At 39.9% G+C, this 17,365-nt stretch overlaps 1 protein-coding gene across 1 annotated transcript in view; it reads left to right on the forward strand.

Annotated features, from left to right (window-relative positions):
* LOC121608816 (cytoplasmic dynein 2 heavy chain 1) overlaps positions 1–17,365 on the forward strand; it is a 106,927-nt gene that overhangs the window by 77,155 nt on the left and 12,407 nt on the right. Inside the window, exons 83-89 of the mRNA XM_041940200.1 lie at positions 3,572–3,682; positions 6,692–6,761; positions 7,371–7,456; positions 10,949–11,024; positions 11,296–11,522; positions 12,431–12,535; positions 16,272–16,388. Coding sequence (XP_041796134.1) covers positions 3,572–3,682; positions 6,692–6,761; positions 7,371–7,456; positions 10,949–11,024; positions 11,296–11,522; positions 12,431–12,535; positions 16,272–16,388 — 792 coding nt within the window. The remainder of the gene's footprint in view (positions 1–3,571; positions 3,683–6,691; positions 6,762–7,370; positions 7,457–10,948; positions 11,025–11,295; positions 11,523–12,430; positions 12,536–16,271; positions 16,389–17,365) is intronic.

Raw genomic sequence — 17,365 nt, forward strand, 5'->3', positions numbered from 1 at the left:
AGACCGCATTCTGCTGGCTGCCCAGATTTCCATATCTAAAATTACCTTCTGTCCTTTGCCTGCACATACACATTTTGCTCTCTACCTGTCAGGACATATTAGTCACTGTGGTGTTATTTGTTGGCTGTGTTTGTTCTAGTGTGTCTTTGTTTATTTGTCTGTCTTTCTGTGTGTGTGTGTGTGTGTGTGTTTGTCTCCGGGCATACATGTGCATACAGTGTATGTGAGTTTGTATCATGCTTGCTTTGCATCTCACAAGTGCATGTCTGTGTGTCACCGATAGTACTCATGTTGCTCCTCCTGTGTGCTTTTATTATTGTGTATATGTGCTTGTGTGTGATATTACTTCTCAATACTGCGTTCCCTTTTTCAAAACTCTTTACGGTCAGCACAACAGAAGTCAGTGTGGACCAAACTCTGGAGCACAACTGTAAAATTTACAGTCAAAACGTAACATAGCACAAAATTACTGTACATCAGAATATAATTTACTACATTCTGCTACATCTACATCTAAAAAGAAGCAAAGGAAAAGGAGGAACAGGGGCAAGTGGGACAGACATTCAGAAGGGATGTTTTGGGCGATGTGACATTTCACCATTCTCTTCCAGTCACAGAGTAGTTTGCAGCCCATCCCATGGTGCTCTTGCTTTCACTCTCCATTCCTCAACTCCACAAAGGATTTCTTATCCTCATGGAGGTGCATGGTTTATGACCACCAGCCACATGATCAGATGTCCCTCTTGGACACAATGAATGCTGGATTTCTGGACATTTCTGGAGAAGATTGTTAGGGATGGATCATGCATATAGGCTCCAGCCCCCCGTGACCCTGCAAAGGATTCAGCGGTGTATAGATAATGGATCATGCATGTAAAAAGATGATTTCCTAGGTATATGACAAGAGAGGACAGAATGTGAGATGTGGTTGAGAACTTGTGGCTAAATGCAGAAGACAGGATTGACTAGTATTGCTGCATTTGTGTATCTTTAGCTATCTAAAGCAATTATATACAGTCTTGTATTGCATTACTGGAATTGCTTTAGTTTCATTTTGTGCCCTTGAAAGTACTCTATGCAAAAATGGCATGAAGTCTGTTGCAGCATTTCTGATTCCTTTCTGAGACATATACTGTAAGGTAGAGCAATCCATGCAATAAAGAAGTCCCATTCTTTTTGCTGTAATACAATCTTGGTTTATGCTAAATAAAGAAATAAAAATGGAAAAGGACTGTACAAATAAAGTTTATTACAGTGACAAAGTGTTATTTTTGGGAGGCAAAAGAAATGAACATGTTAAAAAAAAAGTGTAAATAGGTTGAAATGTGTCTTGCACTTTCTTTGTGTTTATTTGTGTCCATGAGCTTTTCCTGGGGTTCTGTTTATGCTGTGTCACTGTAGCAGGTCATATCTCACTGGAAGGCACAGCTGCTGGCAGTGATTGGTGTGTGTGTGTGTGTGTGTGTGTGTGTGTGTGTGTGCGTGTGCGTGTGCGTGTGTGTAAGAAAGTGTGCCCTGGGGTTAGCCAGAGATCCCTCCTGTCCAGAGTTGTCTGTGCTCCCAGTGTGACTTAAACCATAGATTATTACAGCTCTCCTCTCCTGCTTTTGTCCTTCTCCGCTCCTCTTGCACTCTCTTTTCTCTCCTCCTTCTACTATTTAATTTTGCCTTTTTCTCCCTGTTTGTCTCTGTTTGTTTCCACCTCTATATCCTGGCTATCTTGTCACACCATATTGTATAACAAACTCAAACTCTCTTTCGGTGTGCCTGTCTCTCTTTCTCTCACCGTTTCTTTGTCTAGCTCTTTGCACAGCGGCCAATGAGGTTGGGGTCTCGGCAGTCGAGCTTGAAATGAAAAACTGATGCAACAAGGGGAACGAGGGAGACAGGGAGCATAGGAGAGAAAGAATGAAGACACAGTTAATGTGAAAGGATGGAAGTAGGGAGAGATGAACTGAGCCTTAGCAGACGTGGAAATTCTGAAAAAGAGGACTTTGCTATCTGCCTCTGTTTCTGCAGCTGTGTCCATCTGCTCTGTCTTACTGTATTTCTCAAGGCAGTGTCTACATTTCCCGTCTTATTTTTGCCATCTGTCTCTCCAGTGCATCCCTCCTTTACTAAACCAGTTGGTCAGTTAGAGAGAGGAGAAAAGAGGGAAAACAGGCAGAGAAAGAGAGCGGTCAGTGTTCATAATTGAAGTTGGCAGTGCAGATGTCCTCTCATCCCTGTCTACTCTCATTCTTCCACTTGCACTGTTTTCACATCACTCACTCCATCCCTCTACTTATGGATCTGTCTTTGGATCTAGCTATCAATCTAAATTTCTCTCTGTCTGCTAGTCAAATACAATGAAATTATGAATTATGAATGTCATATCTTTCAGATATCCTTTATCATTGGCCAAATCTTTGCGATAGGATTGTATCAGGGGTTACTGTATCTTATGATCTATATCTGTAGTCTGCAAGCACAAATTTCCACCTGCAAAAATTTCTGTATGTGAAAAAAGTCTGTTGAGTTTGAGTATCTATGTGTGCATTTAAAGTACATACAATATGTCCTATACTATAACAAATATAAGTAAGTAAATCAGTAAAATCCTTTCTTTCTTTCTCTTTCCTCCACCTTTTCTTCCTTTCTCTGTGTCTATCCATCCTTTTTTCCCTCTTTGTTAATGTCTCTGTCTTGCATCTCCTCACAATACCATCATGTGTTCCAGTGGGATTCTGGTCGATGACACATCAGACACATGCACACACACTCACACACACACGCATAGACAGTGAGAGACAGAGGAGTTTTCTTCGAGGGATGTCAGTTTCTGTGTTCTTTGAATTTCTGTGATCTTGTGTGCTTCCACAAGAGTGAATTAGGTTCCAAATGATGCAGAAACACATTGATTACAATTCAGCGTGTGTGTGCGTGCATGCGTGCTTGTGTGTGAGTACCAAATCAGATGACACAAGACCCTGAGGTGCCAGCATGCTATTTTTAGCCACAAATCTTTGAGAAAGATAGAAAGAGAGGGGGGAGGAATGTAAGACGAGAAGTGAGAGAAAGACAACTTGAAATTGAGATGAAGAGACAGTGAAAAGAAGAGATGCACAAAGAGAGAGACAGAGAGAGTGAATGGTTTGTCATTGTGGAGAATCTTGTCACTTGGAAAAAAGAACGATTCAAAATGAGAGAGGAATTGTGTTTTATGTATTTACTAGATATAGACTCATAGTATTTATTATTGAATCTATTTTCTGATATACACAGGGTACCCATGCAAAAGAGTTAACAGCTCTCATTGGCCCATACTGTATAAATACAGGTCGAATATATCCATGTATCTAAGTTAATACTCTTGATCTTCTCTTGTATAACACTTTTATCTCACAGCAAGAAGGTGCTGTCCTCTCTAACTGTTCCAACTCAATGAGTGAATCTTACGTTTTGAAATACAGCGTATCTATTGCCTGATACTACTGCACAAGTAGTCTGGTCTCATATTACTCTGATATTCTTGTGATGATCTCTTCATGTGTATAATGTGTCTAATGTGTGTACCGTCTTTCCTCCACAGGAGCTAAATGTGCTTCATCCCAAAGAAAGCTTTCGTCTCTGGCTGACAGCAGAAGTTCACCCCAGATTTCCTCCCATACTGCTGCAGTCCAGCCTCAAGATCACTTACGAGGTAATCACACACGCACACAAACACACTCACACACACACATTCACCACTAAAATACAGGTGCAGAAACAATAACACCATAATACTCCTACAGTAGCTTAGGATGAGGTTTACAAATAAACATGCAGCCACACATTCTTGTCGGCACAGTGGGTACAAATGCTCACTAATACCATGTTACTGGGTTGTGGTATACTCACAAGAGTATAGGGTGTGTGAGGACTTTAAAATGTCATGTGTATTCATGACTGCATGTGTCTTTTATCCCCTGTATAATGGCTACATATGTAATGTGGTCACATATACTGTACATTTGTAGGGAGAGGCAGAAGCCTGCAGCTTGTGTGTTAGTGATGCGTGCTTTAGTGTGTTTCTGATGGGAGTCCTGCTCAAGGGGTTAGCTGCTTCAGCAGCCAAGCATGCTGCACAAACAGCCTCTCTCTCTGTCTGTCTGTCTTTCTTTTCTCTTTTTCAGACACACTCAAACTTACTGACATACTGTATATGTATGCACACATGTTCTGAACATGTCCCCAATGATAAACAAGTTACTGTAATGTGTTATTTCTGGACTGCAGGATAAGTAAGTGTGTAATATCTCAAACCTACAAGATAAAGAATAACAGCCTAACAGTATAAACAGTATACAAATGATAAATATCAACTTACTGCACACGTCAATGCATGCCACAACCACAGATGGACACACACACAATGACCCTTTTATCTACAACCCTGTGTAGCAACAACACGCTTACTGAACTACAGTCAAAATAGTTGCTACTATAGTTCCTCCACCCAAGCCCAAATACCCTACCCCACACTCGACTCCCCTCTGCAGTTTCGTGTTGAGGCTTCAGTAAGTAAATATCTTCAGTGCCTTATTTGCACAGTTCACAGTGCATTAGGCTTAAAAGTGTAAACCATCCTCTCATACAGCAAATATGAAATTCTACAAATGCAGTTACAATGTAAAATACACAGTTTACACAAAGTTACAAAAAAGGGTAACTCGATTGTTAGTGTTTAAAAGTAGAATAAATGTATTACTTTTGTAAGGTTGTATAAAGATGAACTTTCAGTGATGCACATACATAAACTGCTCTGCTGCAGCCGAAACAACTAAGCGTAGCACCTTGCAAGTACATTTAATCTACTGAAGTTGAGTTGAATTTAGTCAACAGATTAGGGAATTGTTTCATAGTTATTGATATGAAAAAGTGCAGCAAAAATTGCATTCAGTCAAGTATTAAGTTATTACTTTAGGCCTACTCTTGTGTATATACTTCGTGGTTAGCACTTTTACCACACAGCAAGAAGGCCCAGTGTTTAAATCCAGCCCAGCTGGTTGGGGTCTGCCTTTATGGATATATTAAAATAAACTCCAGACGTTAGCAACCCTGTACAAGATTAGCAGTTTAGAAAATTGATGGACCTTCATGATGCAGTGACTGGACAATGTGTGCAATCAAAGGCTCAAGTCTTCTCTAACTGTGAGTGAATGAGTTTTATGTTTTGAAATACAGTATATCTACTGCCTGATACTACAAAACTGCATGAAAATACAAATAATAAATGTGTTTAGTGCCTTACTTGCACAGTTCACAGGACATTAGACTTACAGTGTAAACCAACCTCTCACAGAGCAAAAATTGTTAGTGTTTATTGCCTTCTTAAGGGCGAATAACGATGAATCTCCAGTGATGCAAATAGGAAAACTGTTCTGCTGCTGCAGAAACAAGTAAGCACAGCACCTTGCTAATACATTTAATCTGCTGAAGTTGTTAACATATGTAGTGACTTTGCAAGTTTTGGCAAATTTAGTACATATGCATTGCTGGCAGTGTGTATTATCAAAACCACCAGATGGAGGTACCAAATGTTCAGCAAAGCTGATAATGTGTGAACTGATTTCAATGTACAGTGTGCCCATTGTTTCTATTATAAACAGAGCGTATTGTTGCCAGAGGAATTAAATATACAGCGAAGTGATCCGAGTTAGTGCTGACTCATGTAGAAAACCTCACCAGCTAAAACTGGCCTTTATATATATATATATATATATATATATATATATATATATATATATATATATATATATATATACAGCATGGTGGTTGTGTAAAATTCTGTGTCATGGGCTGTGGTCCTAATCCTCCTCGTGGTAATAGCTATTGGGTGTCCAACCCTGACCAAACAATGTTTTTCCAGTTTATTCATGGACTCTTGTAATTCCCAGAGACACTGACGGTGCTGTTTTTTTTTTTTTTTTTGCTATAGTAATATGAGAATTTTGTAATAGAGTGAAAAGCTTTTTACATATGGTCAAATGTTTTCTGGTCCTGCATGCTGGGTTAAGATAAAAACACAAAACAACACGAAACAGACTGTGAGAAGAATCAACATGACACACAACCCAAATTCCATTTCACAGCTTCTTTTTGGTCTTGCCGGACACATCTTTGATAAACTGGATTTGGGAATCACACATCTGGGGATGTCAGGATAAAACCACCAAGTCTCAAAATTTAATCTACCAGTCTCATAATTATACAAGATCACATATGACTATAACATAGAGAATGTGTTTGTTTTACTTTCAACACACTGAATCTGTGTAATAGCTTCCATGTCAAGATTTCATTGTGATTAGTCTTCTTGAATACTCAGTGGGACATGAATATGCATACATTTGCTCTACATACAAACTCGTATGTAAATTTGTAGATGATGATGCAAATGTATAGGGGACATGTGTAATCATACTAGTTTTTCTGCCAAAGGAAACAACTGGTGCTCATGTCAACCATGATTAATATCTCCCTGTGCCGAGCCATGTTTCTGAGCTTGTATGACAGCTTTATATTTGGGACTTGTAATGTGAACTTCTGTTGAATGTTTGAATTTTGCAGAAGATTCCAACATAATAAAATCCTTTCTGTCTCATCCTTCCTCTCTATCCTACTTTACCTTGTCCCTTCCCTATGTCCTCACTTTCTTCCCCATCTCCAGGCTCCTCCCGGTTTGAAGAAGAATCTGTTGAGAACATATGAGTCATGGACTCCAGAGCAGATCAGTAAAGGTTGTCTCTTCTCTTCTCTTCTCTTCTCTTCTCTTCTCTTCTCTTCTCTTCTCTTCTCTTCTCTTCTCTTCTCTTCTCTTCTCTTCTCTTCTCTTCTCTTCTCTTCTCCTAACAATGCAATTATATAAATTAGCCTCTGCTATATTTTGTATGGAATGAATATCTATTATACATCTAAGCTAACAACCAGATGCAGATATTAGTTAATGTTTTTAAACATAAATGAGGTGTTCCATTGATCACTGGTAGTGATGTCAGTGCATGATTTTTAGCTCAGATTATGGGTCCTGTGAATAAAGAAATCCCAGCAAGCTTCAGGATCTGGGACAAAGGAAGAACAGCTGCAAATGGGGCTACAACACAGCAGTGAAAACAGTCTAAAACATCCATAGCAGAATACAGCATGCTTGATTCTCCTATCAGTCCTCTCTGTTGTGTATTCTTTGATGAATAATAATGATATTAATGCTACTACTACCACTGCTCATAATAATGATAATATTAATAAAGAATAACTGCCCTCGAGGTTTATAAAACACAGTCACTATGATAATGATTGATTATTATAGCTATTTTGTATTTGACATGTTGTTGATTGTTTGTGTGTAGGAGGCATCCTGGCCAGAGCCCAGTCTCTATTCTGTCTGGCTTGGTTCCATGCTGTCTGCCAAGAGAGACGCAAGTACATACCACAGGTAAAACACACAAACACCCCAATATAGACCTGAGTGGTCATAGTTGTACAATTTAATTTCAGGACAATAAACTCCAGCTATCGAAGCACTACAATGCTATTTAAAAGAGGAGAAATTGCACTTGTGCAAATGTTGTAACAGTTCCAGATGTAGGAGCTTTCTCGATGGAAGCTACTAGCATTAGCAGCTGTTGCATGTAGATACTTAACTTGGATACTTCGACGTTCTTTATGAAAATGTATGTATGTATTTGTTTATTTACGTATTTATGCATACCCACACATACAGTATACAGCCTTCATCTCCACACTGGTTGTCACAGGTGTATAATTTATTAAACTTATTTCCATGCTAAACCATACAGGCCTGATATCCACAGGGAGGCAGTTACACTGACGGAAAAAGTCATCATCTACACATGAACAGAAAGAGTAAAACAAAATTACCCTAGAGATCAGTTCTCTTTGTCCTTACTGACCAGCATAGATAGCAAACCTGTTTGCTCTTTCTGCTGTGCCTCCAGCAGAGTCTTTGTGTGTGTTTATGTGAGTGTGTGTGTGGCTGTGGCTGTTGCTGTGTGTGTGTGCATTATTTTAGTCTTTGTTGTAAACTTCCCTCAACAGGCACACAAGGTACAGCACACACTGGTGAGGCTTGAGAGCAATCTCTCCACCTGATACTTTTCAGGCGCACTGCTTGTAGACCAAAGGCTATGCAATGTCAGGTCAGGTATTTCAAAGGAGGCTTATTATAAGTGTCAACTGAAAATGGATTTTATTGACCCACTGCATGTGATGGTTGTAATTACTCTGTTTTTTAAACTGAAACTTTTTTAACTCAGCTTTAACAGTTTTCACAGCAGCTCTAAATAAATCAAAATGGTGTGTTTAGAATCAGCTCAGAATGTTTAGAGACTGAGCACAGCATTTGCTTATTTGAACTACAGCGCTGGTGGTAAATCATCTCCACGAAACAGCCTGTAAAGAGTGACATCATTTGCACCCCTATGAGAACACCAGATTATTTTCCCAGTTGAGCCCCAAGGCAGAGATCAATCAACACAAAATAGATAACAAATCGAAAATAATGACCGGTGTGAGTCCAAACTAATCAAATACGGAGATGCAGAGACATTTTTGCACAAGCAAAAAGAAGATGTGGTTGAACCCATAATTACTTGATACTTTCTGCAGTTTACTGTGTAATATATCTCTACTTGTCAACTTAAACAGTTCCCTTTTCAGTTTGGTAGTACCTTGGTGTTTGGCAGAGTCTTAACATGCGCCGGGACTCATTTGTCCCTTTGATGCCTCAAAGTGGTTTGTCCAATCGAATAATATGACATGTCTGCTGTTACACCAGGAAGGTATGTCTTTTTGTCTGCTTAACCAACATGAAATCAATACACTCTCCATAAACCCAGACTCTGGGGAGAGCTGTAGCAAAGAACATGTTTTTTTTCTAAATAAAATGCCACAATGTTTACACACTTGTTTCTCCTCACACTGTCTCTCCTATTCCCTCAGGCTTGGTCCCAATACTCTCCCTTAACTGTTCCCCTGTAGTGTGGCCTATAGTTGAATGTAAACCTTCATAACTAACATGCAGGAAGAGCATTTCTTGTGCGTTTCTTCAGGATCCGTCTCTCCATTCCTCCTTCCTTAAATGATCTCCACTCTTACTTACTTGTTGTTTTCCCTAATTTTCTTTTTACTGGCCTCCCTCCCTTGCTAATATGGCCTTGTCTCTTTCTCTTTACAAGCACTTTACTAGAGATTCAATGATTGAATCTCCAGTAAGTGTTTTCATTTGAGATGGTAATGTTGTTCCTCATCTGAGAACATGATCGCCCAATTATTGAAACAGTCACAGCTCCTTTCGTCCACTCCACCATCGCTTACTCCCTTCTCGCTTCATGTAGTGTCCTCCCTCCTTTTCTCATTTATTTTCTGCCGCTTTTATCATTTCTGCATGTCTGTCGAAAGGCCTAATTTAAAAAGATAGGAACAGACATTGAGAGAGAAAAAGAAAGAAAGAGGCAAATGGAGGAACGAGAAAAGAGCAGAGGTGAAAACAAAAAGACTGAGAGGTTTTCACATCCAAGGTAGTGTAGTAGTAGTACAGTACAGCCTTTCTAGGCGAGTGTGTACGTGTGTGTGATCATAGCGCTACAGCACAAGAAAGATTAGGGTTTTTGTTTGATGGCTATAGTACAAGCAGAGTGGCCAATTATAGCTGAACACGCTGCTATGTAGCACACTGAGGTCCTCACAAAGTAATTGAAAAGATATACACATGCGTTCAAGGAACACACACACACACACGCACACACTCACAGTCAACTTCATGCTGTAACACCCATACATTGAATCATTCACTGAATAAGCAGCCAATACATAAAACAAATGCATACATGCATGAGTGCAGTCTCACTCATACACATGTAAGCACATTTATCCAATGCAGTGGAAACATGCCCCTGCACTGTCCAGAATGCACACTAAAGCACAAAATTACTGAAGAAACAGCATACACTTAATCATTCAGAGAATTACTGAACATGCCTATACACTTTTCCTCCGCCCCTCACCCCATCCACCCACAGCATCAGTGGGCAGATTACACCTGCTGATTGAATAGCAGTGAAGTGCAACAAACACACACTCGCAAACTGAGACTGCCCTCACACTCAATTATGTTTTAACACTTATGTGATTTTTTTTCTTTGAAATGATCAATGCTGTGATGGTGTGTGTGCGTGTGTGTGTGCGTATGTGGGCTCTTCTTTCCATATGCTTGCATATGTGTTGTCTGATTGCAGCAGACTTGTTTTTTTTCCTCCCAGAAGCCCCAGTGCTAATGTTTTCACTGTAGTATCTCTTTGTATGTGCAAAACAGGGACTCAGCTTCATTTTGTGGTTCACCCACTAACTGTAAACTGAGGTTTGCTTGTGAGCAGACGGTTGGATTGAGAAAAGCTGAGAAAGTGAATTGTAGTCTAACAGTAGTAGCCTTCATTCAACAGCTACTGAAGATTTTCCCTTCAGCAAATTGTTATGGCAGTTTATATTTGAGCTGTATTATTATAAAACCTTGGTTGCGCTGGGTTTCTGAAGTGTAGCTGTGTAAAATTTGAGCGGGGTAATACAGAGGCAAGTAAATTCATGCAGATTTGTTGAATTGATTTTAACAGTCTCAACTATTGCTAACGCATATGATGGATAGATAACCTGATAGAAAAATATGGCAGTCAGAGTGATTAAGACTACTTTTGCACACAGTTTTTAGAAGATGAAGAAAAAAAGGGACTATGTGTGACTGATAAGCCCTCAATCCTCAAACGTTATGTGTGATGCTAGACTTTCAATGGCATCTTTTCCCGTTTGGTTGACAAATTCTGAAGGTAACCCATTAATACTATTGTAGCCAGGTGAATATTGGTAATAAAATAAATTTATTGTAATTTTTTTCCATCCTCTGTGTTTTATCAAGGGTTGGACTAAGTTCTATGAGTTTTCTTTGTCGGACCTTCGTGCTGGCTTCGAGATCATCGACAGGCTTTTTGAAGGTAGGTGGGCTGGTAACAAACATTACAATGCAGTGGAGAGTTCTGCTCTGCAGCACATATGGTAATAGGTAGTGGAATCTGTGGGTTCTTTGATCAGTTACTTTTAATTGGCACTAACCCTGATAAGGCATGAATTGGGAATTTGGCCTTTGTTGTATCTCCCTGCTTCTCTGTGTGTACAGAGCATGTACTATGCATATGTGTGAGCATGTCAGTGTTCTTTTGTTCTGTGAGCACTAATTACACATGATTGTGTCTTTTTATTCTCCAGGTGGTAAACCTTTCCAGTGGGAATTTGTCCATGGCCTGTTGGAGAGTGCCATCTATGGTGGACGCATCGACAACCCCTCTGACCTCCGCATCTTGCGCTCCTACCTGGAGCAGTTCTTCTCCCCGTATCTCCTGTCGTCTGTACTCTCAGCCGGTCAGAGAAAGAGCAGAGGGGGAACGCGCTTCTTTCCACCTCAGATCAGCCTCCCAAACTCTTGCTCCATATTGGTAGGTTGTCAGTGTAGCACAGTGTTTTAGCGGGAGCAGTTGGCATTCAAACATTTTAATGTTGCAGGTCACAGTTGCAGGGGTAGGCACTACATATTCAAGAAATTCATTCCTACTCAAGAGAAAAAAGGAATGCAATGTTTTTTTTCTGTATTTTAAAACTTTTGACGCAACGTCTACTCTTTCTAATGGTCCCAGGTGCACTGGCAGAGAAGCATAAACAGCTCAGAGAAAGGGTACTGAATTAATGCTCCAAAGCTTTTCCCTGAGGTGATTTACTATTTGTGGTTAGGTCAGTATTGAAGTTTCATTAGTCCTTGTTGTGTTGAGCTTCATTTGAAGTTGGTTTATAAAGTAGCCACTACAGATACTACAAATACACCCAATTAGTTAGCCTCAAGTTTACACAATTGGTTTTGTTCTTTCTATTGCTTTGCATTCTGTTGATACAGCTCAGTATGTGCAAAAAACAAGAGGCATACAAGCAGAACTGTCATTAAATATTTGTTCATTTGAAGTCCTACTGCAAGAAGTTAGTATACTGCAGAGCTGTTGAAAGACCGCTTTTGCTATGCAAAAGATGTCAGTATGGAAATATCTACTTTGAAATGGCAATCTGTACAGTTGTAAGCGGAAGTGCCAAAAAGATATTGTTCGAGAAGCTGCATCAAACCATATAAACACACCTAATTAAGGAGACTACAACATTTTTTATCCTATGCTTGCACATAGAAATTTAACAAGCATGTTACAAGCTGTTATTTTTCCAATTTAGTAGTGCGTGTTACTGAAATGCTTAAATGTTGTCTTGTGTCTTCAAGCCTTGATAAAAATAGGCACCATGTTGACATTCTCTCTCTCTTTAGTATTTCTGTGTGAGACCCGCATGTGTCTGTGTGTCTTCCCAGGACTACCGCAGCGTAATAGAGAATCTCCCAGAGGATGACAGACCTGCATTCTTTGGTCTGCCCGCCAACATCGAGAGATCCTCCCAGAGAATCATCAGCTCCCAGGTGCACCCACACACACACACACACAGCCACCTGCTTTTTCCCCACAAACACACACACACTCACACACACACACACCACTGCCACCACGACCTCAATCTCTACCTCACACATGCAGAAATACAAACACAAAGGCACACATGCACATTTATTTCCATATGCCCACACAAATATGTAGATGTGTGCGCTCTATAACTCACATACGCACACCAGAAAGTACATAAGCACATTCATCAGTGCACATGTTCAAGCTCACAGAAGCACGTGCCATCACATACATGCCACACACGTAGACGGACATTCTATTAGTTATCAGAACCAATCAGAACATAGTGATCGTTAAAATCCACATTGTTTGTTCATTTTAACCTATGCTATGACACTAGAGTTTATTCTTAACATACAGTGTTAAGAAAAAATAGTAACCAGATGCAACCAAGACAATATCCACACTGAAAGTGTGTATCAGCAAGTGAAGCATGTGGATCTAGTCAGTGCAGTTGCTGATGAGTTTCCAGCATCTGGAGCTTGAAACCAAGCGGACAATAACTGAAGTTCCTCACTTTTTTCACTTTGGCAGCCATTTTTTTTGCTTTGTCACTGCACTATTTGTACAGAAAGGCAATTTATCTCCTAATTACTGTTTAAATTACACAGGTCATTACTCAACAGATTGTAGGTGAAACTTGTGCCGATGGATAGTTGTTTCTGTTATAACAGTCTATACTCTGTGTATGTGTGTGTTATGTGTGTGGCTATCCTTCAAACAAACCACAACCTCAGTCATGTCGCGGGGAACCAACCCCATTCAGGACATAAAAGCAGTTTATTTTAGGGTCAGGACTTCAATTTAAGGTTAAAGTATTATACCAGGCATCCATCCGTTTCCATTTATTTCACAACAGAATAAAATTCACCTTGCAGAGACGTTAAACTAGGTTTAGATGGGTAATCCGTCACAGAGAATATCATGTCTGCTTTTATCAGTGTCAAGGTTATGTTGTCATTGGGTTTGTGAGTGCAGATGGTTTTAAAAAGTCTGCACTACAGCAATAAATTTACTTAACAACAACAGCGCAAATGTTCAACAGCCTGCAAACAGTGATTTATTTATTATATCACAGAATTTCTCAACCTAGAACTCACCTGACATGCAAGTCACCAAAAATGTCTTCTTCTTTTATATTTGCATATGTTTGATATAGGAAATTATGTTAGGAGTGCCACCTCTATATAATACTTTTTTGAACCTAGAACATTCCCTTTAAGAACTTTCCGTGCCTGTAATTAGGAATCTTGGCACACAAAACCGGGGTCATGCACAAGAAAGTTGAGGGACCCATGATTAGAGATTGCAGCTAAGCAAGATCAACACAAGGATACTGAGACATGTCAGTGTGTGGATACGTGTGTGTAGAAGTTGATGGTCACTGCAGATTCTGATGTAACTCAATGTAACACAGTCTCACACATACACCAAATGTGTTCTGTAACTGGTGTGTGTGTGCGTGTGTGTTTAAGAATGAGAGAGAGATTGCACCAAAAGGAAAGGATAGAAGACAATCATGAGAGATGGAAGAGAAAGAGGATGTAGAGTGAAAGGTGTGTTGCTGCACTGCTCTCATTTTGTGACCAACATTTTATGTCTTGCATGATTCACACAGCACAAAACATGTAAAATTAATTCCTACTCATCCTTGTTTTCAAGAGCAAAATCACTGCTTTCATAACAGAACTTCACACACCTGGTTGTGAAAATAGAGCAGAAATGAAAGGGAGTGAAGGGACATAAAGGATGCGACAGTTTTGATGTTTTTGTGTTTGTTTGTGTCTTTCTGTGTGCAGTTATCCTCAGCAAACACTTAAACCATTACAGCTTGTGCATACAGTCCCCAAGTGGGTTTTAATGCATTTAAGTCCATTCATACTGTCAGTGTGGCCTGCTGATCACTGCAACCACCAACCTAGTTAAATTCACACAACTCCCACAAGGCCACTGTGTGTGTGTGTGTGTGTGTGTGTGTGTGTGTGTGTGTGTGTGTGTCTCCACCTATCTCCACTTGTGATTGTCTCCTCTCCTGCTGTCATTTGTCACTGTCACATTCCCTCTCTCTCTCTCGCTCTTAACTTAATTTATGCCCTCTCCTCTCCCTAAAAACCTTTGTCACTTTCTGTGGGCTGCACACTTAACCACACACTGAACAGAGCCCAGGGGGCAGTCAGTGATTTTGGTTGATGCCATTTAAAATAAATGCATAATCTTAGTGCGAATGACCCGAAATGGGTCAGAGTGGTCCTTAATGTCTACTGACGTTTGCCTTGGGCTTATAGACACAATGTCAGATGTGTGTGTGCATGATCAAAAGGAAAAGATGAGTGAGTATTTTGAGTGTACTGTATATGTAGGGATTAGTAAATAAAAATGTATCACTCGGCTGTCATCAGAATGAATAGAGTACTAAAAGTAGAATATCATGAAAGTATCTGTTCCCCCACTGAATCCAAATAAATGAGCTGTCTCTAATTGTGCTGATGTTCTGTTCAGTGATAGTGCCTTTATATATCTGGGTATAATAACATCCGTGCTTGTGTTTTTTTGCACAAACATCATTTTATCTCAGACCATGAGAAATAGTCCCCTGATTAAAACCATGAACCACAATCCTGGATTACACTGAATTAAAGTGAAAGCCTCAGCTAAATTGACGTCACCCAGTGCAATTAAAACTGGACTTCCTTGCACAAAGATATGTCTAGTAACTTTTTCTTCCCAGTTGGTTGTAACGGTAAATGCAGTTGCTGCCTGGTAGTCACTGGTTGAGATAAGAATAAATCTTAATATATTTAAATCCCTATATATTTGAACCCCAATATATTTCAAATCTCCATCCTCAGATGCCCTCATTTTACTGCTGTCAGGGTGAAGTTCAAGATTAGCTATCTGGTTTTTTATCCTTGCCTTTTTTCCTCTCTCTCTCTCTCTGCCATACACATGCACACACACACACACACACACATGCATGCATGCACGTGCACACACATATACACATACTTTCCCTTCTGAGCAGAGAAGATAAAGCAGGTGTTAGTACGGAGTTCTCCTGGCCCAAATGAAAGCCATTTATCAGACGCTTTGCCTTCCTCACAACACACACACATATAGAAACTGGCACACACACTGAGTCAAGATAAAAGCACTATCCAGGACTCTAAGCCTGAAGCTAAGCATGCTTGATTAGGTGTGTAAGGAGCTGTTAGGAGATGTGTTTGGGGTTTGGCCTTTTTCACTTGTAATATTCCAGGACATGAAGCAGTGTTGACTGCCACTGGAGAGTGTTGCCACCAGAGGTGTCAATGATGTTTTATTACAGCATTTTAAGGAAATGTTTTACAATTACTTAATCATGCATTGCTTTTTGGTGAAATGAGCAAAAGTAAGTAAGCAAGCAAAATTTACTCTATTCACACTCCAAATTTTTCACAGGACAGGTGCGATTTAGTGAATACCACACACATATTTTTGTGAGGGTTTTTATCATCAGTCACACTTCAAATTATATGAAGGAAGCTGCAAGCAACCAGGGCCATTTATTTTTGGCAACCTTTTACAAACCTACTACAGGACCAGTCTCATAAACAAATGCAACACTAATTACTAAATCACCAGACAGTACCTCTTTTCCACTTCTACAACATATTTATTGATTTTTGTTTGTGTTTCTAACTGATTGACTCATAGGTGATTTCCCAGCTGCGCATCCTGAGCCGCTCAGTAGCAACAGGTTCAAAGTTTGACAGGGAGCTCTGGTCGAATGGACTTTCACCCGTCCTCTTGTTGTGGAAGAAACTCAACCAGGTCAGTTCTTTTTCTTTTTACCCGGTTCATCTTTCAGACTCTTCTCATTCCTTTTCCCTAAACTGAAAAAGCGCACTAATGACTCCTCCAACCTGTTTCTTTTACAGTGCTTTTTTTTTTGCAAACCAAACTACAAAGCTGGCCCCATAAATTTAATCTTGATCGATTTAATTATGAAGTTTTAAAGGTGTCACAGTATCTGAATCTTAATCTCATGCCCTAAAACTGTACTGGGGATCACAGGAAAACTGTGTTTTGATGTCTGGAAAACATATTGTAACTTCCACATGACTAAAACAAGTGATTCACACTCAATAATTGCTAATTGCCTACATATCTTATGTTATTTGGCCATCAAACTCCTAATACCTGCTAAGTATTTATAGTAGAATAGTTTTTTTATTTTGTGTACTTCTTTTAAGCTTGAACAGTTCCACGCTAGCCTTTATTTGCATGTGAAATCATGTTTTTACATTGCCCACGCAGAGGCAACAAGTCTGAATTAAAAGCTGCGAAAGCTCATTGGAAATTAGCAGGGTCTAGCTGAGCACTGTGTGTGATAGCCACCGGCTTGCCTAGTCAGGCAGCACTCCTGTGTGTGGTTGCTTGGAGACCGACACCTTTTCAAATCAAAATGACATCTACCTCTGCATTAAATAATTTAGCCCCCATATTCCCGCCGTCTCTCTCTCTGTCTGTGTTTATTCACTCTCAGGCTGGAAATCACACATGATCTGCCTCTCCTTTTCGCTCATCTGCACATATGCCTCCCTCTCTCTCTTTCTGCTGCTGTCTCTCAGCCCCTTGCAGGCAGAGTTGTTTTGTGCTTACTGAGAGGAGACTGATTGACTGTGTTAATTGTTGCCATTGTATCAGCAGCCAGATTCCCATTGATCACAATCTACCTCTGACTGCTTTCAATTAACTGGCCCTTTGTCGTCAGCTAAACCCGTCTTTGACCATCGTTGGATGTGTGT

Source organism: Chelmon rostratus, chromosome 7, assembly GCF_017976325.1.
Source record: "Chelmon rostratus isolate fCheRos1 chromosome 7, fCheRos1.pri, whole genome shotgun sequence".
Taxonomy (NCBI): domain Eukaryota; kingdom Metazoa; phylum Chordata; class Actinopteri; order Chaetodontiformes; family Chaetodontidae; genus Chelmon; species Chelmon rostratus.